General features: G+C 55.4%; 1 protein-coding gene across 5 annotated transcripts in view; it reads left to right on the top strand.

Annotated features, from left to right (window-relative positions):
• The window catches only part of Serinc5 (serine incorporator 5), a 76555-nt gene that overhangs the window by 49489 nt on the left and 2714 nt on the right, over window positions 1-24352 (top strand). For 3 of the 5 annotated variants that reach the window (XM_023700961.1, XM_023700958.1, XM_023700959.1), the window contains 10 exons: window positions 5975-6153; window positions 6446-6528; window positions 7311-7404; window positions 8799-9010; window positions 9983-10102; window positions 10996-11091; window positions 14112-14238; window positions 20851-20917; window positions 22697-22739; window positions 22917-23061. In XM_023700961.1, coding sequence (XP_023556729.1) covers window positions 5975-6153; window positions 6446-6528; window positions 7311-7404; window positions 8799-9010; window positions 9983-10102; window positions 10996-11091; window positions 14112-14238; window positions 20851-20917; window positions 22697-22739; window positions 22917-23061 — 1166 coding nt within the window. Of the gene's footprint in view, window positions 1-863; window positions 1092-5974; window positions 6154-6445; window positions 6529-7310; window positions 7405-8798; window positions 9011-9982; window positions 10103-10995; window positions 11092-14111; window positions 14239-20850; window positions 20918-22696; window positions 22740-22916; window positions 23062-24352 lie in introns of those variants that run through there. The other 2 variants (XM_023700962.1, XM_023700960.1) reach the window with 2 other exon arrangements.

Genomic DNA, 24352 nt, shown 5'->3' with positions numbered 1-24352 from the left:
CCCCAGGTTGTCTCACTCCACCAACTAACATAACATTACCATATTTGTCATGGAAATCAGGTGTATGTTTCTGGTGGCTCTGCCTTGTTACCATTTGTTGAATGCTTTGAACTGCAAAATGACCTAATGTGTTTTTGACCAAAGGAAACATCGTGGCATTGAAGTTGAAACTGTAGTTACCGGCAAATTCTAATTCTGCTGGGTTTCTAAAAAGTACACAGAAGATAGTTATGCCTGCGGCACTTTCCCTGGGACATGTCGCACTGCATGCCAGGTTCCTGTGTTAAGTCAGCAGGTCCTGGTGACATTGTCATTGCCCCCTCTGCCCAGAGTGTCCCCCCTTTGACCCCTTAGGAACCCGCACCCCCTCCATCTCTGGGGCTCTTTCAGCCTTCTGCTCATATGCCCTTAGGGCCAGCTACCTGGGGTACCTTGTCCCAGTGACACTGCCCTGCCCCAGGAGGCTGCCCTCGACCCTGTGCCCCTCACCCACAGCCCTCAGCCTGGGATTGTGGGCTGGGCTACGTGACACTCCATGGGACCTCACCTGCTTCCTGTCCCTTGCTGCTGCTCCTCCTCGCTCCAGCTCTGTCGCTCCACTTCTCCCCGGCTTCCCTCCCAGTTCCCGGTGACCTGGTCCTGGTGCAGCCCTTGTTCCCAGATCTACAGACAGTGCTCTCCTGGGGTGGCAGGAGAAGGGGACCCCGCAGACTTTCCAGGATGAGCCTACCCCCGAGGCAGGAGTGTGACCGGAATGGGCTGCTGCTTCGTTGGACTAACGGCCACTACCCTCACAGTGCAGCCTCCTGTGCAGCTGCGGAAGCCAGCACTGAAGTGACGCTGATGGTCCTGGTGCTGGGCTTGTGCTTCACTGGGTCCCTGCGGTGGGACACTGGTGGGTGACAGGAGGACACAGCTGGCCTGGGAGGAGCAGAGTGGCCTGGGTGTTGGGTGTGCACCGGCAGAAATGCTTCCTTGGGGCTATGCGATCACACAGCCCCCGCGGGTCTCCTCAGAGTCTCCTCAGAGTTTCCTGCCTGTGCCAGCCGCCCAGCAGCTGCATCTCCTGAGGTGCCCGGAAGTCTGGCCTGGTGAGTGTGAGCGTGCTGAGCTGGCTCCACAGGCTCTCTCTTCTCCTTGAGTCTCGCTGGTTGCTGCCTAGGGCTCAGCGGAGCATGCGGGACTTTCTGCAGCTCTTTCCCTGCTGGTCACTGCTAACTGCCTGAGATTGGGGTTGGGTTATGTCATTGGCATCTGTTCCTTCAGGGAGAAGGAGGTGGGCCATCTTCCGGCTCTTCCCTCAAGCTTATTTGCTTGCGTTCCTTTTAAGAAGTATTTTCCTGGGTCCTGAGCTCAGACCTTTCCGCTGGGGCTGTCTGGGTCAGTACAAGAGCTCGTGGAATAGGCAGGGCGGTTTTTCAGACTTCTCTTCTTGAAGAACCATGCCAGGACAGGATTTGTCATGTGGCCAGTTAACCCAGAGCAAATCCATCCTTTGACCAAGGGAATTGAGCACCGCTAACCCCTAAGAGCCCCGGTGTCCCCGTGTTTGGAGCCGAGTGCCCCCATCGTGGCCTATGCAGCACGCCTCCTCTCTGGAAGTAGACATGCCGGAGGGTGAGGGCCTAGGAGGATGAGGGTAGGAGCCGTGCTGAGATTTCATAGGGCTTGTCTGCTGTGGTTCTTGGCAACCCCAGGTGAGATTTTTGTGGTGTGCAAGAGGAGGCCTCGCCACTCGGTAGAGACACTTCTGTCAGCTGTTGCGTCCTCCTTGATGGCCGTCGGAGGGCGGCGGGCCCCCTCCCTGTGCCCCCAGAAGCAGCTGGGGCTGAGTAGGAGCCGACCCTGCCGTGGCCTCTGGTGCCCGGCAGGCTGGAGAGGTCACACCCTTGCTGAGTGGAGGGCGTCTTGGGTGATGTCTAGTTTTTCCAAAGCCAGGCTGGAGTCAGAACAGCAAATATTTGATCAGAGCAAATTCCTCTTGTTGAGATCCTGCTGCTTGTCCAACCTGGAGGCTCTTTGCCTAAAAATACCCCCCACGTACTGAGGCTCAGTGTGCCAAGCCGCCGCAGGGCCGATGGAGGCCTGGCGGTGCTGAGGCGGGTGTGTGCGCGCTTGTCTTTGTCTGAGGTACACAGTGCCCAGGCGGTGGGCACTGTGGCAGATTAATGAATGGTCAGCTTGTTACACCCAGCTGAACTGGGTCAGTGTGGTGCTGGGCATGGAGGGCTACTGAGGGTCGTTGGGAGCAGCAGGAAAGGAGAACTGGAGGGGGAGGGTGCGCCATTGGGGCTCCTGGAAGAGCTTGTTGTGCAGATTTTCGTGACATGAACTCAGCTGTTCTCATCGTGGGAGGAGCGCGAGTCCTTGCTGTCACTGAGTGTGGCTGCAGTTCTTTTCAGGGGAGCTCTGGTTCTTACTCTGAACGTGGCTCCCTGGCTCCAGTGCAGACCCCCCGTGCTGGCACAGACCGTTCACTCCACTGGCACAGACTTTCTAACTTGTACCAATGACCTTTGGATCTTCCCAGTGCAGATCCTCGAAAAAGACTCATTGGCGGAGGGGCATTGCCATGGGCCTTATTGCTGGACTCGTGCAGGACGTTGCCTGGGACCCGGCCCTCAGCTGGCTTTCCTGGGTCTCTAGTGTGTGCACAGATCTCCCACACTCTTTCGTGCTTCACTCTTTGGGTGACTACTGTAAAATCCTGTGCATTATGTGCCCTGTAGCACATCCATTCCCTTATAAACTGTTCAGCAGCTGCCCTCCCAGTGGGCAGAGCGGACCAGCGGGGTCCGCTGGGAGCAAGGAGCCTAACGGCCCCACCTGCTGTGCAGAAAGGGTGGCGCAGGTCCGTCTCCACTAGCACGCGTGGAGCACCTTGAGCAGCTGCACCAGACATCTTGCTTGCACACATTCCGAAAGTGCCCACTTTCACATTGGCACAGGCTGAGCGTGCACGCGGCTCCCGGAAGCATCTCTGGGGCTCCCTTCCCTGCTCGGAGGGCTTCCTGCCTTTGTGTCCAGTCCTTCTGTGTGGCTCTGGGGCCTTCTGTCCTGACTTCATGCTGACCTCACACCCTCCTTGGGGCCCCAGAGCCATACCCAAGGGTCCTAAAACCCTGGGTGCTGAAAAGCAGAGCCCTGTCCTGTCCTTGTAGTGGAAAATAAACTGTAATAAGCGTTTCTTAAAGACTATAGCTTCACGAGGAAGCAGGCACGGCAGTTACGGCTCCGAGATGATTGCCTCAGGTCGGTCTGGCCAACCGCACAGTGCTCTGCACGAATATTTGCTTTTCTGAACTGTTTCAAGGACTATCTGCCCGAGACAGACCAGTCCTGTCAGGGTCGCACTAAATCTTGTCTGCTTGCCCGGCCTCTGCCCCCACCTTCCTACCTCGTGATAAACGGCCCCCCTCCAGTTAAACCTACCCAGACACCTCTGCCTGACTACGTGTGACCACATGCATGTAGCCAGGTGCAGACTAACCTGTGTATGCAAACAATTATAAGCCAACCCATTATCGACCCTGTGCTGCCTCCTTACAAAAAGTATATAAGTTGCTGGTCTACTGTTAGCCAGCACTGGTGAGTTTTTCCCCAGCCAGCCAGCACAAAGCTGTCGCCGTCTCCGTACCTCGGTGCTGCGTGTCTTCTGTCGGATAGTCTTGCCTTTTCCACAACATCCTCACCTCTGTCTGGTCTGCTGCTGGGCTGCACCCCTTCTCCCCAAGCAGTAGTGCTGCTGTACTAGGACTGTGTCTCATGGCGGACCCAGCAGAGCTCCGCAGCCGGGTGGCCGAGGACCAGAGAGCCCGCTGTGGTTCCTGGCCTGGGCCACTGTCCAGTCCCCATCTTCTGTGAGGAGAGTTTGCGAGGCTGCCCGGGGTCTTTGGAGGAGGCCTCTGCTTTGCGCCTGCTGCTGGGAGACACACGCAAGCCAAGTTTTACAAAAGACAGGTTTTACGGGGATTTCCGGTCTGCAGTTTGCCTGAGTAACATCTTGACAGACAGCAGAGCAGCGTGTCTGAGCTGGCGTGGCGGGCAGCTGGCCACACGGACTGGCTGAGGGCATTCCTCCACGTGCTGCATCCTCCGCTGGTGGAAAACAGCTGCTTTCAGGAACGTGTGCAAGCGAGACATCTGGGTTTCTGCATGAAGCCCTTCATGTCTGTTAGTGGAAACGTGGGCTTCAAAAACCTGTGTGTGTGTCCAAGCCATGTGCTTGGGCACATGTGGAAAGCATTTCCGACACAGGCGTGGTCATCAGCGGAGACCTGGGCAAAGAGCGACACCAGCGAAGCCTGGGCCCACTTGGCGGTGGTGCAGCCCTTGCTGTGGCTGCTTATGGGAGCCCGGTAGCCTAGCACACTTTAGGATATGAGGTTAATTTGCTTTGTTGTGCTTCTGTTTTGTCTCTAGCTTTTAATAACTGATTGCTTTCAGTGATAGCTGTAACGTGATTTGTAGCTTGCTTTCTACTCTGAACCGTGTTCAGCTGTGTGCTGGAAGCTCAGGGTTTTGCTTTACGCAGGCTACATCCTTAATTTATGATGCTAATTGAGACGCGCTCCTTAGTCTCCTTGTGGGACATGCTGTTTATTTTGACAGTGAGAATAGATTTAGCGTTGAAACTTTGTCTCATTGGATGAGGACAAACTCTTGCGAATGTTTATCAGATATAAAGATTAAGAGCCCAGCGGGTCAAGAAAAGCCAGATTAACAGGCTACTCGGGAAGGATGAAAGTGGCCAGGAACTTGGGGAAGGTTCTAACCCTGATGTGTGCAAGGTGACAACCCTGGAGTGACGCTGCTGGGAGGCTCGTGGGGGCACCCTGGCGCAGCTCTGCTCCTCCCAGAGGCAGGAAAGCGGAGCAGCCTCAGGCATGATTGCACTTGATTTCTTCAAATTTTGAAACAGAACACGCCCATTAATTCCGGGTTTAGCATCTACACTTGCGTGTCGGTGAGCTGCTGTGTATGCTGCTGGCAAAGGGCAACCACTAAACAAAATAACGCAAAAATAGTCAATGTGGTTGAGTCTCACTTTATCATGAAGTACCGCATGGTGATCCAGGCAGGGTAGGGTTGTGTGTGCTACCGAGCAGGTCTCCCTGGCATGCTGTGAACTTGTAGAAGCAATGCATGAAGTAATACTTACAGTCTTTTATTTTAGTGAGCTGTTGGGGGTGCTGGGGATTCGGCTGAGGCCTCACACAGGCTGGGCACTTACCCTGCCACGGAGCTGCCCCCGCCCAGATCTTCTGCAGAAGCTGGGTGTGCATGTGTGCTGTGCGTGTGACTGTATGTGTGTTAAGTGAAGTAATGAAAATCTCCCACCTGCGCAGTTGTTGACACTCCCAAAGGGGGCATGACATCTGGGGGTACTGAAGACAGGTCTGGATTTCTCAGCTACTCAGGCATTTCTAGAAAAATCCGCCCATGCATTACAAACATAGTGAAAATTCTGTGGCTGAACACGGGGTGAGTGGGAGGGGGAGCTGGGAAGCGGAGCATGTTCAGAGGGTGACGTTGCAAAGGCTGGTCTATTTCTAAGGCAGCTTTTGACTTGGGGCTGGAGAGCAGCCCCTGTTGATCTAGACCTCCTGAAAGTTATAAAAGTGGTTTAAAGGTTGGTACCAGTACCTTACCAAATATATGATTTGCAGATATTGTCAAGTCTGTGGCTTGTTTTTTAAAACAAATTTTTAGTTATTTTATTTTTCAATCTTAACTTTCATTAGTACACATTTGGAGTGCGTAGTGCCCCACGTGTCGATCCCCTCACCCTCGGCTTCTTGTCGCCCAGCCACGCCCTCCCCTGCCTTTTGCCAAGGTCCCTGCGTCCTGTTATCTGTCTTCTGTTTGGCTCTTTGACTTGCACTTTGGGTCGGCCGGACGCAGGCACCGTGTGTTCTTTCAGCTGTGTCTGAAGCATTCTGTTCAACACGCTTCCTGCCTGCTTTCTCCACAGATTCCGTTTTTCGAGGACATCTGTAAGGGCATCAAGGCGGGCGACACGTGCGAGAAGCTGGTGGGCTATTCTGCGGTGTACCGCGTCTGCTTCGGCATGGCCTGCTTCTTCTTCGTCTTCTGCCTGCTCACCCTGGGCATCAACACGAGCAAGGGCTGTCGCGCGCACATCCACAACGGGTGCGTCCCTGTGTCCCTGCCTGAGTTGGAGCCCTGGGCGCCATGTGAGGAGGTGGTCAGCACTCGGGGCGGGACCTGCAGCGCCGTTCTTGGGTGGAGACAGATTCATGTCCCGGAGCGCGGCCTCCTACGGCAGTGGTGTTTTGCGCAATGGGGGAGGGAGGTGGGTGCCGAGTGTCACTGGGGTCTCTGGTCGCTGAGTCACCCCCACCCGCATTTGGGCCTGCCAAGAGGTCTCCCCCCGAGGGAGGCTGCTCATTCTCATCTCCTCCTGGGGGTCTTCCTTCTCCAGCTTCTGGTTCTTCAAGCTGCTGCTGCTGGGGGCCATGTGCTCCGGGGCCTTCTTCATTCCGGACCAGGAGTCCTTTCTGGAAGGTACGCACGGCCAAGGCCCTCAGAGACCTGTGTGTTTCGTTCTTACCATTTGGGACGTTGTGCAGAGGCTGAGTCCAGGCCATCTTTGGGATCTTGACTGACTAATCTTATAAGAACCCTGCATCTCCCTCCTCCGCCCACAAGGTGCCATCCCTGTGCCCAGGAGCAGAGGGGCCTCTCTAGGTCACTGGGCCAAGGGGAGGGTGCACCCAGCAGTTGTTGCTAAGCCCATTTGGCCGGGGAAGGAGGCCTCAGCCCAGGCAGGCCCGGCTCTTCTGAGCCCCGCAGAGCTCCCGGCTGTCCTTGGCTGCTTTCCATGGAGCTGTGGGGCTTGGACTGCTCCGTAGCCTCTGTCACTGGCAGCCAGCAGCTTTCCTTCCCCACCAGGCCCTCGGGGCTAGCTGGCGCAGGGCTCCCTTTCTCCAGTGAGCTAAGCAGGAGAAGGACCCTGAGTTCCTGTGTCCAGGACACACGTGGGGGCTGGGGTGCAGGTGCTGCCCACGTGGTGTGGCTCAGGCCTGGCTTCCCCGGCTGCCCTGGACCAGCCTTCTGTTCAGTGCTGGTGGGCTCACTCTCCTAAGAAGTTGGGGAAGCATGGTCAGCCTGGGCGCTCCAAGCCAGATGGCCTAGGCTGGACTCCTAGGCATGCCTTGGATAGCCTCAGACTGGGCTTCTGCTGGTGCGCAGCGCCCCTCGCGCTGGGGAGCTGGAGGCTGGGGTCAGCAGTGACGTGGCCCCTCTCCTGTGCCCCTGCGTGCCACTCCTCTCGCCCGTCCCTGCAGCCTGGCGCTACGTGGGGGCCGTCGGAGGCTTCCTCTTCATAGTCATCCAGCTGTTGCTCATGGTGGAGTTCGCCCACAAGTGGAACAAGAACTGGTAGGTGCCTTCTGCGGGCGGCTGGGCGCAGGGCGCGTGCGGGCTGCTCTGTGGGCTGCCCCATCCCGAGGGGGTCAAACGTGAAGCAAAACACTCTGGAACTGGAGATTTGTATGAGTGTGAGGTAGAGCTGGGCATGGTGTGCGTGTCTGTAATCCTAGCTCCGGAGGCAGAGGCAGGAGGATCTTGAATTCAAGTCTAGTGTGAGCAACTGAAAGAGAGCCTGTCTCAAAATAAAACTGAAAAGAAAAATAGGGAGCGTAGCTCTGTGGTAGAGCACTTGCTTAGCATGTGCAAGGTCCTGGGTTCAGTCCCTAATACTGTGCAGGAAACAGCAGCAACAACAAAGAGATTATGAAATGGAGCAGCTCTCTCCCTTTTAATTTATTTATTCTTTGTTTCATTTTACCTTCTCACAGAGGAAAAGAATGATCCGCTCGGCCAATCTGTTGTAGCATGGAAAGCCACCCCTACTGACCCTCAAAGTGTGAGCCCTTAGCTGGGGGTGGCAGCCCTCGTCCGTCCGCAGTCTCAGTACTCTGGGAGGCGGAGGCAGCAGACCAAATTTTGCATCCACCCTGGTCAGTTAGTGACTTAAGAAGACCCTGTCTCAAAATTTAAAAAAAAAAAAAATTTTTTTTTAAAAGACAGCTGGCAATGTGGCTGAGTGCGTGTACCAGCCTGGGCTCCATAGTGAGTTCAAAGCCAGTCTGAACTATACAGTGTGAACCCATCTCAAAACAGAACAGCAACAACAACAACAGCAACAACAAAAACCCCAGAAAAGATTTCCTGGTATTACTCAGGAGAAGCGGGGCTCCTCCGAGTTCAGGGGAGGGATGTGCAGGCACTGGCTGTGCCCAGAACAAGTTCTTGCTTCTCTGCCCAGGATGGGACAGTGGCCCTGCTATGCAGGGAGGATGGACCCCTCTGGGCTCCATGTGCTGCAGGCCCCTGGTGTCACCTTTGTCATGCCAGCCCCGTCCCAGCGTGGGGAGCCCGTCACAGAGCTAGGATGGAGCTCAGGGTGGCATCTATCTTGGCTGGGGGTACTTGAGTCTGGAAAATGAATTCTCTCCGCCAAGCCTGAACTCGAGCCAGGAAGCTGGAAGGCATACAGGCTGTGCTCACTGTCGCAGAGCCTGACCCTTGCTGGCAGGGCCAAGGCTAGAGGTCAGGGTGGCCCTGACCAGTCCTTGTTCTCTCTCTCTCTCTCTCTCTCTCTCTCTCTCTCTCTCTCTCTCTCTCTCTCTCTCTCTCTCTCTCTTCTCTCTCTTCTCTCTCTCTCTCCCCCCTCCCTCCCTCCCTTCCTCTTCCTCCTCCTCCTCCTCCTCCTCCTCTTCCACCTCCTCCTCCACCACCACCACCACCACCACCACCACCTGGGGAAACAGGACAGCTGGCACAGCCACCAACAAGCTGTGGTACGCGGCCCTGTCGCTGGTCACCCTGGTCATGTACTCCATCGCCACTGGAGGCCTGGTACTGATGGCCGTGTTCTACACCCAGCTCGAGGGCTGCACACAGAACAAGATCTTCCTGGGCGTGAACGGAGGCCTGTGCCTGCTCATCTCCCTGGTCGCCATCTCCCCCTGCGTCCAGAACCGTAAGCCCTGGTCTCCTCCTGCGCACTTGTGCTTAGTCATACGGGACTGCCACGGGTGATGGTTCAGAGGGGGCAGGGCTTCCTGTCCCTGGCTGGGCTGGAGATGACAGTCACACTGGCCCAAGGGCCAGAAGGATCTGCACTGGACAGAGCCAATACTAGCAGGCAGACAGGAATGTTCAGTGCTGCAGGAGGGGCTGTGGCTGGGCAGCTTTCACCCAGGGATGGGACCGAGTGTTGGGACAGCAGTGTGGCCCAGGCAGCTGGAAGCGGGAAGTACAGCCTGCAGCAGCCGCGCCCACAAGACCTGGCTTCTGCCTGGGTGCACGCTAGCCTCACCAGTCTCCAGTGTGGTGGTCCAAAGCCAGGAAGGAGTAGATCCTGGTATCTGAGTCCCTCACAGGTGACCTCCGCTGTCACAGCCCTCAGTGTGCCTGGTGGGTTCTGATCTGCAGGCCGTTCCCTGGTGTGGCAGGGAAAGAGGAGCACGGAGTGCGTGCGGAGCCCCTCGAAGGGTTTTGACTCACTGAGTTAACGATTCTCGAGAGGGGGCTGTCCCACACTGCTCACGACAGCCACATGCATACCCCAGCGGTGCCAGCCGCTGGCGGGAGGCAGGCAGAGAAGTGCAGCCCTGTCCTGAATGCCCAGACGGGTCCCCACCCAGAACTAGTGTTGTGGAAACTGAGATGGGACTCTCCCACCCCTTCAGCTGGTCACGGAGCAGTTGCCTGAAACACTGGTAGTGTTCAGGTTAAGCCTCCTCTGCACCTGGTCCTGCTTGTAGAAATGAGCAAGATGCTTTAAATGTTGGGTGCAATGCCCTTAGGTGCTAAGGTGAGTCTCACTTTGGAGTGGAAGAGCAGTGTGATAAAAGCGTCTATTCATAGACTTTCATGGGGGACTATAATTTAATAATGATAATTTTGGAAACAAATTAACCAGGAGGGAAAACTGAATCCTTTCATGTAGTTGATCATGTGGCTACAAGTTTCACCAAGCCGGGCGTGGTGGCACGCGCCTGTAATCCCAGCACTCGGGAGGCTGTGACAGGAGGATCGCCAGGAGCTCAAGGCCAGCCTAAGCTACATGGTGAGTTCAAGGCAGCCTGATTAACATAGCGAAACCCTGTCTCAACTAGGAAAAAAAAAATTGATCTCTCAAGTCCAGGAGCCTCTGAGTGATTGCAGCAGTGCGTTTAACTCAGGTATTGTGAAATTAAAGCCCTTTCCCACTGAGTCCCGAGCCCTGGAACTGCGCCCTTTAGCCTGGACCAGCTCCGAGACCGAGGTGGCCTTGCCTGTTGATAGGTGGTGGCGTGTGTGTGCCACCGTGGACTGTAAGTGTCCCGGTGCTTGTGGAAGTCAGACAGCAAGCCCTGTGCAGTCCGTCCCTCTCCTCATTTATCTAATACACCACGAGGCCTCATGAAAAAATGAGGGCCAATGTTTGCAGACCTTGTGACTTAAGCACAGATGTTGTGAAACTCAGGAGCTTCCAAGTATAGCTGCAGTCTGACATGGCACTGGTGGACAAGCTGGCAGAGGGTGGCATCTCTAAGGTAGTAGAATATAGCCAGACTTGGTGGTAGATACCCATAATCCTGGTGCTGTGGGAGGCTGAGGCAGGAGGATTGCCACAGCTTTAAGGCCAGCCTGGGCTACGTAGCAAGACTTTGTCTCAACCAAACCAAAACAATAGCAGTATCAGCTAGTGTCTGACTCCTGCCCCCTCACTTTTTTTTTTTTTGCAGAATCAGGGATTGAACTCAGACCCTTGTGCTTGCCAGTGAAGTGCTTATTCTACTGAGCCATCTCCCTGGCCCTCGGTTTTAGTTTTATTTAGAAACTCATCACCCAGCTCCTTTCTCTCCTGAGAACGTGCCCACGTATAGTGCTGTGGTTGTGGCGGGGTGTGGGAGGGCATGTTTTCTGAGGCTTGTGCTGACCTACCAGGGAGCTGACCTCTGTCCTTGTGTCTTCTAGGACAGCCGCACTCAGGGCTGCTGCAGTCCGGGCTCATCAGCTGCTATGTGGCCTACCTGACCCTCTCAGCGCTGTCCAGCAAGCCCCCGGATGTAGGTGAGCAGCACGGTGGGCGGTGGGACGTTGGCATCTGGCAGGGCATCTGGGGCGGAGATGAGGGTCAGCCAGTCGGAGGTGGAGGCGCGGGTGGGGCTGCCGCGACAGCAGCTCTTGGGGCTGGGCTTGTTCTGCGCTGGGTTTCAGTTGGTTACTGATTTTTTTCCCTAGATCATTTCTCTGGTGTAGTAGAGAAAGTAGAAAGAACACAAGGGACAGGGAAGCAGCAGACAGCAGGCAGGAGCCAAAGGCCAGACCCAGCTCTCGCTGGCAGGGTAACCCCTAGATACCCATCTGAGGTGACATTTACTTACAGAAATGGTGAACACAGTGGTTAGAATGTGACTTTGGAGCCAGACTGCCTGGGCCTTCAGAGTGGATCTGTTTGTCCATCTATCCCTCGGTCGCTACCTCCATCCCTCCCTCCCTTCCTCTCTCTCCATCCCTTCGTCCCCCCCTCCCTTTTTCCATCCATCCATCCATCCATCCATCCATCCATCCATCCATCCATCCATCCATAGGGTCTTACTATGTAAGTGTAGGCTGTCCGGAACTCAGTATGTAGCCCAGGCTTGCCTCAAGCTCCCAGCGGTCTCCCTGCCGCAGCCTCCCGTGTGTTCGGGTTACTGGTGTGCACCACATGCCAGCTGGAAGGCCCGATCCCTGTGCGTATTGCTCCTTAGCGCGGTTCCCTGCCCAGGGTGGCTGCTCTGTCGGGTTTAGCTGATCTTGCTGTACACTTGTTGTAGCAGCACGATTGTATTCCAAGCGCTTTTCTGAGCCCCTGGGGTTTGCCAGTGTAAGAGGAGAAAAATCTTTTTGATTTCTAACTCATTCTCTTCACTCACACTGCTTTTGTACCCTATATGTGTGCACTTGTGCGCATGCCCGCAAGGAAGTGTGACAGTGTATACACTCGGGACTGCTGGATCTTGTGTAAGTCAAGTGATGTGTCTTTAGAGTAGAAAAGGGAAGTTGTTCACATTTAGGAACTACGTGTAATGATCATTTTGGAGGTTTTTTTTTTTTTAATTTTTTAAAATTGGGCTGGTGAGATGGCTCAGTGGTCTAAAGCACCTACTTAGAACAAGCTTGGCAAAGCACAGGGACCGCAGTTCAATCCCCCAGCACCACATGCCAGCCAGCCCGCCCCCTGGTGGGCTGAGCTGGCCACACACACACACACACACACACAAATAAATAAATAAAATTAAAAAAAAACCCAAATAAATAAATAAATAAATTTTTTAAAATTTTATTTGTGTGTGTGTGTGTGTGGCCAGCTGAGCCCACCAGGGGGCGGGGCTGGCATGTGGTGCTGGGGGATTGAACCGCGGTCCTTCTGCTTTGCTAAGCTTGTTCTAAGTAGGTGCTTTAGACCACTGAGCCATCTCACCAGCCCTGTTTTGGAGGTTTTTGAAGCAGGAAGATTTCTGAGTCTGAGGTCAGCCTGGGCTTCACGGTGAGTCCAAGCCATCCTGAGTCTAGAGTGAGGCCCCACCTCAGAAAATTTTCTGAAGGTTTAGCTTGTACTCATACTATTTATGGGAGTTGCCATCTTTCTCCCCAGAACTGGGGATCGGGACCCAGGCTTTTCACACTGACTACATCCCAGGCCTTTTTATTTTTGATCTTGCGACAAGGAAGGTCTTGAGCTGCCTGGGCTGCTTTGGACTTGCGACTCTCCCGCCTCAGCCTCACGCAGAGCTGGGCTCCTGGGCATGCGCGTCTAGGTGTGTGTGGCTGGCTCGTGTTGCAGTGGCTGGCTGTAAAGGGGAGGGATAGAACTTTTGGAGGTTTGTAGTAAGTATAGCTTGTCCTGGACTTAATTTTTTAAAAATAGCTGTATCTTGACTTTCTATTTATTTAAATCCAACCTCTTTAAGACTTTCTTTTACGCTTATATATTAGTCTGTGGTTTTAACGTAATGGGTTTTTATTTATAGTATATATATATTTTTAATAGCAAGTATCACTTAAAATAGGAAGCACTTTGATTTTTAGTTCAGCTGGTGCTACTTAAATAGAAAAGTCGCACTGTGTTCATTTTTCTGAAAGTTTTTTCATTTGGCCTAAGAACAAAGATTACTTTTTTAAAACCACAACATACAGTTGTGTTTACTGCTTGGCATGTGAATACTGGTAATAATTTTAGTTTCATTTTTAGACAATGTCTGTGTTTGTTGAATGGTTTTTAGAGTGTTATTTTACATTTATGTTGCTTATTTTGGGACCAAGTTGTCAATCTGACTTAATTTGGGTTCAAAATTGAAGACACCGTTGTAGACATAAAGTAAATTCCCACTGATGGTATATTGTGGGCATTTCACTACACATTATAACACAATATAAGTAGTACAACACTGTAGAGATCTTCACATGCAGCCTTCTCAAAATACGTAAAACACATCAGGAGCTCCTGGGTGTAGTCAAGTAGGTCCGCTCCAGCAAACCAACTTCTCGCCTGGGTTAGGAGAAGCCACACCTATCCTCTGTACAGTGCTGACCTGACTCGCCATGCTAGTGTCCCCTCAGCCTGTCCCTCTCTGCAGAGGCAGCCAATTCCAGCAAAACATGGACCTAACAGTTGTTTTTAGCGTTGTTTGAATAACCCTGAAAAAGAACTCCTAGAATTGTCACACCTTAGCCCTAACTTGCAAGATGAGGCTCTTTTTTTTTTTTTTTTCTGAGATGGGGTGTTCACCAGTATTGCCCAGGCAGGCTGGCCCTGAGACTTACGGTGATTCTCCTGCCTCAGCCTCCCAAGTGCTCCGATCACAGGCGTGCACCGTGTCTTCTCTTTTATGTTTTCTCACTGAGGATCTTATTCCCAGCGTGTGCCAGCATGGGAAAGGTGCTTTGATACTGCAGAACTTGGTCTCATAGCTGCGCACAGTGTGGACTGGTCTCCTTGGGTGCTATCCGACGTTGTAAGGGACCTTGTGGCTCCAAATTCCCCCATCAGCGCCCCGGGGACCCCAGGGGCCTAACAGGACTGTGATGGTTTGTTCTCTGCCAAGTCCTGGATGAGCATGGGAAGAACGTGACGATCTGCGTGCCGCACTTCAGCCAGGACCTGAACCGCGACGAGAGCCTGGTGACCTGGCTGGGCCTTGTGCTGCTGATCATCTGCATCCTGTATTCCTGGTGAGTCCCCTGCACCAGAACGAGCCTGGAGGGTGCAAGGAGATGCGCTTTTGTGCTGCCAGGGGCTCAGCAAGCACGGCTGGGGGAGCAGTGGTGGCCGGCAGGGCAGGGGCTGTGCACCCTGCAGGCCTGGCCCAGCCTCAGGGGCTCTGAGGGCTGCAGCCTCTTAGCTCTAAAGCAGTGAGGAGCTGGGGCACCAGAGCGCCGGCCTCGCCAGGCCCTGCAGTCGTGGCTTCTGTGACACCAGAGCGCTGGCCCAACAGGAGCCTGGGGGCAGTGCCGGGAGCTGGGGAGGCTGCTTTGTGTGCAAAGGTTTCAGAGCTGCTGGAGAAAGACTGGGAGAACAGACACGGCCAGCTCCTGCCTGGAAGCACACTTCACGAGCTGCTGCGTAAGCAGTACTTCAGTGGTAGGCTTCCCTGGCACGTTTTACTGTTGCGTTTCAGGACGTGAGGAGCACGACCTGCCCTAGACACGTTGCTGTCCTCCTGCTGCTGGAACGCAGCATCTGTGGGGACAGCACCTGTCATGGGCCGCCTTTCCACCCACAGCAAGGCGCTGTGATGCGGGGTGCCCGGGACCTGCGCCCCCAAGTGTAGACGTGCCTAGCGCTACCTGCCAGGCTGGCAGGAGGGAAACCGCAGCTGGCTGGCAGTGATCCCAAGTCTCCTGGTCACAGCAGAAGGGACCACGTGGCCCTGTCTGGCCTCTGTTGTTATTCCATGACTTCCTCACTGAGCACTGCTACCTGTGAAGCAGTCGGAGCAGCCCTCCCACTGCGGTCTGATTGGCAGCCCCGGGGGCTCTGCGCATCACAGGTGTAGCGTCCTACAGGACCCTCCACTGCGCTCCGTGTTCCCAGCCTTTCATGCCAGGTCCTGCTGCTGCGCTCGCGCTCTGGCAGTGTCACGGGCTCCCCGGCGACCCCCACTTAGGTGATTTTCATAGTGCATGAAAAATACTTGAAAATCAAGGGGCAGAAGAGGCTGCTCAAGTGCACACATAGAGCTGTTCTGTTCTACTTTGAGAAGAAAATGCAGTTACATACACGTGTATGTTCAGGAGAAACAGCCAGTCTGGTGACAGTGGCACTTGGATGAGTGTTTTTCCCTCTTCCTTTGATTCTTAAATGTTTTATATGATGGAATACCTCCTTGTCTTGGGATGATCAGGAAAATGTATGGAAAGGTACTTGATGGAGTAAAATCATGTTTTCTATGGGTTTCTGGGTACTCAATAGAATAGGAAAGGAAGGTTGCTCCTTTGACAAAAGGGGATGTGGATTTGTATAAGCCCATCCCGTGGGAAAGACGTCCAACCTGAGCCCAAGTGTGCTGTGTAGAATTGCTGGACATGGAGTGGTTAAAGCATGGAATTGTCGCTGATCTTCACTGTTTCTAGTGAGTGGGAAGAACTGTTCTTTTTTTGAAGACAGGGTCTCACTGTGTAGCCCGGGGTGACCTTGAGCTCACAGCACTCCTCCTGCCTCAGCCTCCTGAGTGCTGGGATCACAGGCAGGGGCCACCAGCCCAGCATGGGAAGGGTCACCATGAGTCTGTCCTGGGTGAGACAAGCGCTGCCTCTTTCCGAGTGGAGGCTGGCAAGGGCTGGTCTGAGTCTCTGAGAGCTCTCCACGGTCAGCACTGTTACAGTCTGTCCAAGGCCCACGTATGGTGTGGTGTCGAATGCTGGCAATTAAGGGGTTCTGTGGCAGTGGCCAAAGCTGAGGAGAAGATGGTGGCCTTATGAGGGAGCCGAGTGTACGCAGGCTCCTGGGGAGATGCTGGGGCTGCGCTTGTCTTCCTGCCTGGACTTGGGGCCTGGATGCATGTGCCCCATAATCACCTCCTGCAGCCCCAGCTTCAAGGTCACGGGGAAGTGAGTTCAGGCTGAGGGGCCAGCGTTGGCCCAGTGAGGGCTCACTGGCTTCAGAAGAAAAAGAGGTTGGATGGATGATGCAATAAGAAGTGGCTGAGTTGTTTGGACAGAAGAGACTACGCTCAGGAGAGAGGATGCCGGGGGCTTTCTACGCCTGGCAGGGACAGAGGGGGCTGTGGTCCCTGAGCTGTGCCAGGTGGTCAGGTCATACAGTGATGAGTGTGTTGGTGTTGGAGCTTCTGAGCTGTGACTTCCCAGTCAGTGTCTCCCTGCAGAGTCATCACCGAGCTGCAGCGTGGCTTTAAAGACACGGCGCTGTGGGGACTGTGGCTTCCACAGTGTTGCCCTGTTGGCTTCAAGCTCAGGCTGTTGGGCTACACAGGACCCTGCCGTCCAGGAGGTATGGTGAATGTTTACATTGTAGGAATTCATTGTAGTAAAAGAACATCCCTGTGAACCCCTTCCAAACTCATTCTCCCCCTGGCTTTAGACACACGTCCCGTCCTCTCTGCGGCTTTCTGCAGCAGGTCCAGGCGCCCTCTCTCCTGGACATCTTTAGTGCTGTCCCGGCCACTTCGATGTCCGGAGTTGATTCAGAACATTTCTCTTATGGTCGTTTGGCTTGAGAGAAGATCCAGAAGCTGCGTGGAGCCAGGTCCAGGGAAGGAGGTGGGTGAGGTCAGAGCAGCGCAGTTTTGTGTGGCAGAAATTGCAGTGGTGGTGGGTGAAGGGGGGATCAGAAGTGCAGTGCCTGGCTAAATTCAAAAATATATTGCAGTCGTAGAAGACATTGGTTGCCACCAGTCCCCTTTGTGATATTTGGAATACTCTTTTTACTTTGAACACAGCTGTCCCAACTTTCTTGGGAATGTGTCTGTTACTATAGTAAGTTTTTGAAAATCTAAGTATGCCCCGTATCTTCAGCTGCCTCTTCTACAAGGAGCTCTCCACGCGGTTTGGGAAGGCCTCCTTGGGCTCGCTCCCTCTGCCCCGCCTGGCAGCTCACAGCGCTGGCCTGCCACCGCCACCTGCCCCGTGCAGGCTTGGGAGCCCTCCCTGGAGCGGTGCGGAGGAGCAGGAGATGTGCAGTGTTGTGAAATGTTTCCTGGCTCTCAGTTCTAGTCACACTTCAGAGGAAAAATAACACTTTAGTGCTGGAGCCATCTAGGAAAGTTCCCTGGAAAATGAAACTGGAGAAGCTGAGAATCTTTTATTAGCTGTTGAGCAACCTCCTAGTCAGACATGGGATGTACTGGCGCAGAGTCTGGGCCGAGACTGGTGTGTGTCGTGGAGAGGAAGCCAAGGGGATTTTATTCTTCTCCTGTGTGCCTGCTAGACGTCTTCCTGCCTCTGCGTCCAAGGCGGAGTGGCCACCCTCCCCAGCTCGCTGGGCTCCCTTCTGGAGCCAGGAGTCCCCTGATGAGCAGGACAGCGGGACCAGAGAGCACTCCTTACACGAGAGCTGGGGCCGCAGGGCTGCAGCCAGGGCAGGGAGGGCGGGACCTGGGATCCCAGCAGCAGGCTGGGAAGGGTTCTTCAGAGAGTTCCAGCGTCACCGTCACTGCAGCAGGTCCCTCTGGGGTGTCCGTGTGACTGCAGGGGCCTGAAGGCAGGCTAGTTGGAAACATCCCATGTGCCAGCACCAGGCCCCGGGCCTTAGTGCCATTCCACAGGAGGCGCTGGCTTCGTGCCTCCTGCTCCTTAGCCCAGAGAGGGCTCGCAGGGTTCCCGGAGCTGTTCCAGCCACGTGCACCGTGCTGCCCAATGGATGGGCCTGGGCCGGAGCTGTCCACGCAGGATCCTGCGATGCCCACTGCAGAAGCACTGTGGCGCTGGGAGAGTGGGTTTGGGGTGAGGCTGCGCTCGGCTGCGCTCACACCTCGGGGCGAAACATGTCCTGTGCAGATCATGTCCAGATGAAGATTGCAGGAGTTAATCTCATCCCAAAGCCAGGCCCTGTGGACGCCATGCCCGGTACCGTGGTGTCCAGGCTCCTGAGGCCTGGTGCACGCGTCCCTGGCCAGCTCGGAGGGTGCGGGCGCGGGTGCGGGTGCCGGTGCCGGTATGGGTCAGAACTGACCTCTCTGGCAGACACGTCTGTGTGTACAGTGCCCAGCTGGCCAGTGGTGGGCTTTCTGCAAATATTTGCAGAGTGGATCAGTAGAGTTAGCTGGATTTTTTTTTTTTTTTAAATATATTTGGTACAAGGCCTTACTGGGTCTACAGTACCGCTCTCTCTACATAGATCAGACTCATCATGAGTCTCCTGTTTTCAGCCTCCCAAGAGCTGGGATTACAGGCGTGCACACCACGCCCAGCCTCATCACCATCTCAGTGCGCCCTGGGGGCAGGGCCGGCAGCTGAAATTCTGAGTGCTGCAGATATTTCAGTTTTCATGTTTTTTATTTTAGGAAAAATAGGTGTGCTCAGACTTCTGGGTGAAGGGGTGGCATCCACCAAAAATATGGTGAATGTTCAAAGTTTTGTGTTTTTTTTTTTTTTTTTTAATAATTATTACACTAAAAGACACACAGCCCAGAATCCCCTGCACAGTCATACCCTCCCCTTGAGCACACCCATCCCATTGTTCAGGCCACTTCCTGCAGCAGCTCCTGAGGCCGCTCTCCGGAGGGCCTTTCGCTGTGCTGTCCTGGCTGCTTCGATGTCCTGAATTCATTCAAAGTGTTTCTCTTTCATGGTCACTCTGACCTGGGGAAGAGGCGGAGGCTTCGCAGTCAGGCCTGGGCCTGAGGTGGCTGAGGACTGGGCCTCGTGTCTTCTTGAGCCTGCCTTTCCGCTGGACAGTGCTGGGCAGCAGCGCGCGCTGTTTGTGTAGAGACACTCGGGAAAGGGGACCCCGGAGCCAGCAGTGAGGATGGGATGAGTTCACAGCGAAGGGGTTTTGGAGGAGATTTGGGCCGATGTGTCTTTCACTGTAGTAAGTTTTTAGAATTTAAGCACTCGCCATACGCTGTGATCGTGTTAGAAATAAGCTCCCAGATGCCAAGCGCCAGTGCTGGGAGGACTGCACTCCACGAGGCAAGCGGTCCCACAAGGCAGAGTTTAGTTCGTTTCTGCAGAAGGGCGCATGCGTGAGGGGCAGGCGCGCAGGACAGAGGAAGGTCGCCTCTTGGCCCCTCCATGGGAGGAGCAGCGGACCTCAGTTTCTCAGCAGAATCAAAGCCAGCCTCTCCCAGTTCCTCCTTTACGTGCTTTGCCCTCACTTACCCCGACCTGAGGTCAATGTCACCTGTACGGGCACAGCGGAGCCAGGATGTGCTGGCTGCATGAAGCCCGTCTGCCCCGTGTCCACAGGGGGCTTTGCCGTCCGGGTGGCTGTCACAGCAGACGACCGTGACCGTTGTGCTCCCTGGGCTTCTGTTTCGCTGCCCGCCCTGGGCCCTCATGGCCCTTTGTCCCAGCTAAGTGAGGCTGCTCAGAGGGCAGGAGGGATGGACGTGGACTCAGGACATCCCTCCAGCACTTAGGGTGGAGGGGCCAGAAGCAGTGCTGACAACCCGGAGAGGGGACCAAGACCTCTTACTTCTCTCCCTGCAAACCTCTTTGTACACAAAGCGATGTCATACAACCCACACAAGAAGATGTCTGTGAGGTCAGGCAGGCAGTGGGGATGAGGTGGGCTGGGAAGCTGTGGTCAGCCTGCAGGTTGGGGCCGAGCCCTCCCGCCCGCGCAGGCCAAGTGGGTGCTCGAGACTCCATGTCCTGTGGGCAGAGCCTTCGGTCCTCCGCTGCGCTAGATTTCCTTCAGGTTATTTATTGTGTGATTCCTGACCCAGTGTGAGTGCCATGTAAATACTCCTTAGACCATGCTTAGGGAACAAGGACTGTGGGCGCAGCCAGGGGCCGGGGGTGTTTTTCTTTTTTCTTTTGTATTTTAGGAAAGGGCCTACAGGGTGTTCAGGGTCACACTGCTAGATCGGACTCATAGTGATTCTCCTGTTTTCAGCCTCCCAAGATCAGGGATTACAGGCGGGCACCACCACGCCCAGTCTCAGGTGCCTCCGTCTCAGCGCGCCCAGGGGCAGGGCTGGCACCGCAGGCCCAGGGATTGAACCCCCGGCCTGATTGCAGGTGCCTTAATCCACTGAGCTACATGGCTGGCCCTTGGGTGTGTTTTTCAAGTTCTTTTAATTTCTCTGTTTTACAGTTTGCTGAGTCCGTTTTTGCGGTACGTAACGTTCTTGTGTTGTGGGGAGCCGGTGGTCATGTAGCACGTTGTCATTCTTTCTCTGTTCCCCAGTCCTGTGCTCCCTCCCCCAGCACGTGGCCCCTTCCTACTCGTGAAGATCTGCCTTCCTTCCCGATTTCCTGATTCCTGTTACCTTGCTCCTTAAGTCATTCACCGTTTGGGTTCCTCGTGTAAGACAGACTGTGTGTTTTAGTGTAAGAGCTGAAGCCACATCTCAGCCCTGTGTCTGCTTTATTCCGCGCAGTGTTAGGGTCTTGGGAGGCACCCACTCTCCTGCAGGCGCCTCCAGGATGTCCTTCTTCATGGCAGGGTAGTGCTCCGTTGCCGTAAATACCCTTTTCTTTACCCATTCGTCTGTTGGTAGATAGTTTTGAGTCGCAAGGGTTCAGTCTGCAGATACGGACAGGAGGGCGTGGTGCTCATTCAGGCCCCCGTGAGCTATGGTGTCTGTGCCCCATGTCCCAGGTGACGAACAAGGTGATGAACAAGGCAATGGCCTTGCTGACTTCCTGTTTGTTTTCTAGCCTGACGTCCACGATGCGGTCGAGCTCCGATGCCCTGCAGGGTCGCTACGTAGCTCCGGAGCTGGAGGTGAGTGCACGCCTTCTTGCTGCCCACTTTTGAGGTGGCCTCCATGTCTGTCTGTGGGAATCTGCCTTCACGGCCGGGGCTTCTGCTGAAGCAGCATAGGGTTGGGGTGGAGAAAAAGAAGATGGTGCTGTGTGTGGCATAGGTTAGCATGAGCCAACAGCGTTGCCTCGGCTTCCGGTCCGCCCCACGGTCCCTGCGGGGTCCTGTTGCCCGCCCCAGCCTGTGTGAGCCATCGCCACACCCCATCCGTGTTCTCACCAGCGCCCGTGTCCACACATCTGCTCCATGCCCACCGCAGTGTGGTCTATAACAACACGGCGCACGCAGGGAGACACTGGAGTGATGCAGGCTCCAGGCACGTGGGCACGTTAGATCCCCACCTGCACCTGTTCCCTCAGGTGGTGCAGCCCCGTGTAAAGATTCGTGGACAGCTGGGTGTCAGGTGCACACCAGCCAGGAGGCTGAGGCAGGAAGGTGACCAGTTGGAGACCAGCCTGGACAACTTAGTGACATAGCAAGACCCTGTCTCGAAAAATAAATAAATGCAGCTCAGTCTGGGGTCCTTGGGCTCAGCCCCAGACCCACTAATAATGGTGATGATAGATGGGAACTTTGGCTCCCGCACTGGGTCCTCCACCTGCAAATCCAGAGAACCAGGGCATCTGAAGATGCCTGCCGGTCAGCAAAACACCTGCTCTTCCCACTGTGCGGAAATCTTGTGGGGGCTGAGGGTCATCAGCCAACGTCACGAAGGTCCCATCCGGTGAAGCAGCTAGGAAAGTCTTGACCTGACCCAGGAAGGTGAGGCGGAGCCTGGTGGCCAGAGTGCCCTGCCTCCTTGTATCCAGACTGTGGATGCACGCTTTGCGGTGACTTCACTCATGCTTTGTGTACCATGAGCCGGAGAGTGGAGAAGCTGGGACTCCTGCAGAGATGGGGACCAGAACGTCAGTGACGCGGTGGCCCAAGTCAGTGTTCCTGTCCATGCCTCCGGCCTTCTTGGCACTGGGCGCCAGTTGCACCCCCACAGCTTTCTGGGGTGCAGAGCCCTAGGGTGTCCCCTGACTCCGCTGCCAGTGAGAGGAGACCATTGCCCTTGTGAAGGCTCCTGTCCCAGCGGCATTGTCCCACTCTGTCACTCACAGGAGCAAGCTGTGGCCTTGCGTGGGTCACTGCCCAGTGTCCAGCGAGAGTGGCCTCTCCCATCATGCATCTGTCCCCTGCCTCCCTATGGCCACCAGCCAGGCTGGAGCATGATCTCAGTGACCCTGAAGTGCCCTCTATCAGGCCTCCAGGCAGCGAGCATCCGAGTTGGACCTGAGGGAGTGTGTCGTTCTGTCGCTTTGAGCTCTCCTCACACATTGTGGCCCCCCCAGGGCTTACCCTGGAAGGACAGGGTGCATATTTTCTTGGTGGGACTTTGGCTTCAGTAGGGTCCACTGAGTGAGGCAGCAGGTCTCAGGTATGTGATACCAGGGCTAGGTCACATCCTGGCAGGGCAGGAGGGATTGTGGTCTAGGTATCCAAGAAGCTGGGGGCCAAGCGCACACCCTCCACTGGGCTCTGGTTCCATAGCTCAGATGTCCTTGCAGTCACTCAGTAGGAAGTGCAGTGTGGCAGCGTGGAGGCCCGGTGAGCCTGGCAGGTGGCAGGGAGGCCGCCAGCCCTGCTGTGCCCTGAGCCCCCATGGTGCACTTGGGGAAGGTACGGGTGTGGTGAGACCTTGGGGTGAGCTGAAGGAACAGCACATGGTGTCCCAGTCATCCTTTGTCTTCGCAGGTGGCCCGCTGCTGCTTCTGCTTCGGCAATGACATCGTCGAGGGTGAGTGCGGGGTCCGCCTGCATCTGGTGGCGTGGGGCAGCACCGAGGGCGGGTGCCTCCGTGCGCAGGGCCGCCCGCTCCCTCTTCTACACCCTGCTCCACAGCCGGCCAGTGTGGTTGCCCCTTCCAGCGTGCAGGGGCCCCGTGCACACTGCCCCTGTGCTCTGTGACCCACAGACCCCGAGGAGCAGCCGGAAGGGAAGGCGCCGCGCCGCGTGCTCTACGACGAGAAGAGGGGCACGGTGTACAGCTACCCCTTCTTCCACACCGTGTTCCTGCTGGCCTCGCTCTACATGATGATGACCCTCACCAACTGGTTCCAGTGAGTGCTGCTGCGCGGCCCCGGCCTGGGCCCCGAGCTCGTCCCGCTCCACTGGCCCCGTAGCTGGATTCCGAGGTGTATGCACCACGTCCAGCTCCCAGGGCGGAGTTTAGTCTTGCTTTGGTTTTTTCTTGTTTCGTTTCTTTTTGTTTTATTTCGTTTTATGAGATGTGGCTTTAGTAGATACCTCAGGCGACCCTCAGACTCACGGTTCTCCGGCATCAGCCTCCGATAGCTGGCTCGGCCACGCGCCTTCCCATGAGCAGTGTCACCACAGCTCGGAGAGCTGGAGCGTGCAGGGGTGTAGTGACAGAACGGGAGCTACAGCATCAAAAACAACACAAAGTAGACGCCCGTTACGCCCATGCGGCAACCTGGAGGATAGTGAAGAAAATGGGAAAAGTGATCCTTTCTGAGAAAGAGAAATATCCTTCTTTTGTTTTTTTCTTTTTGTGACTGTGTGTGTGTGTGTGTGTGTGTGTGTGTGTGTTGCACTGCTGAGGCCCCACCCCAAGGCCCCCGAGTGCCAGGCCCCGCTCCCTGCTGAGCCGTGCACCAGCTCTCTTCCTGTTTTTAAGTTGGCCCTGCGTAACTGACCAGACCTCCTCCTCGCCTTGGGCAGGGCTTGTACAGGTCCAGAGATTCCTTCTGCTTAAACAGTTTTTCATCCGTGCACATGCAGCAGTGACCATACCCTCGTGGGGAGCTGGCTCTGTGTGTCACGCCTGCTTTCTTTCGCTCGCTCTCCTTCTGCCCTTCTCCTTCCACCTCTTATTCCTTCCCTTTGCAGCCTGCCTCCTGCTTCCTCCTCTTTGGGCCAGTGACGTGTGTCACCCAGCACTTGTTCAGGTCTCTGTGTGCCGCCCTGTTGCATGTGGCAGGCGTCGGTGGTGGGAGGCGGTGAAAGTGCTGCCAGGGAGGACTCGGGGAAGAATGAGGAGGAGGGGGGAGGCGGTGAAAGTGCTACCAGGGAGGACTCGGGGGAAGAATAAGGAGGAGGGAGGCGGTGAAAGTGCTGCCAGGGAGGACTCGGGGGAAGAATGAGGAGGAGGGAGGCAGTGAAAGTGCTGCCAGGGAGGACTTGGAGAAGAATGAGGAGGAGGGAGGTGGTGAAAGTGCTACCAGGGAGGACTCGGGGAAGAATGAGGAGGAGGGGGAGGCAGTGAAAGTGCTACCAGGGAGGACTCGGGGAAGAATGAGGAGGAGGGAGGTGGTGAAAGTGCTACCAGGGAGGACTCGGGGAAGAATGAGGAGGAGGGGGAGGTGGTGAAAGTGCTGCCAGGGAGGACTC

The sequence above is a fragment of the Octodon degus genome, unplaced genomic scaffold (assembly GCF_000260255.1).
Source record: "Octodon degus isolate 3935 unplaced genomic scaffold, OctDeg1.0 scaffold00129, whole genome shotgun sequence".
Classification (NCBI taxonomy): domain Eukaryota; kingdom Metazoa; phylum Chordata; class Mammalia; order Rodentia; family Octodontidae; genus Octodon; species Octodon degus.
The sequence above is the reverse complement of the archived record's forward strand: the minus strand, read 5'-3'. Positions and strand labels throughout refer to the sequence as shown.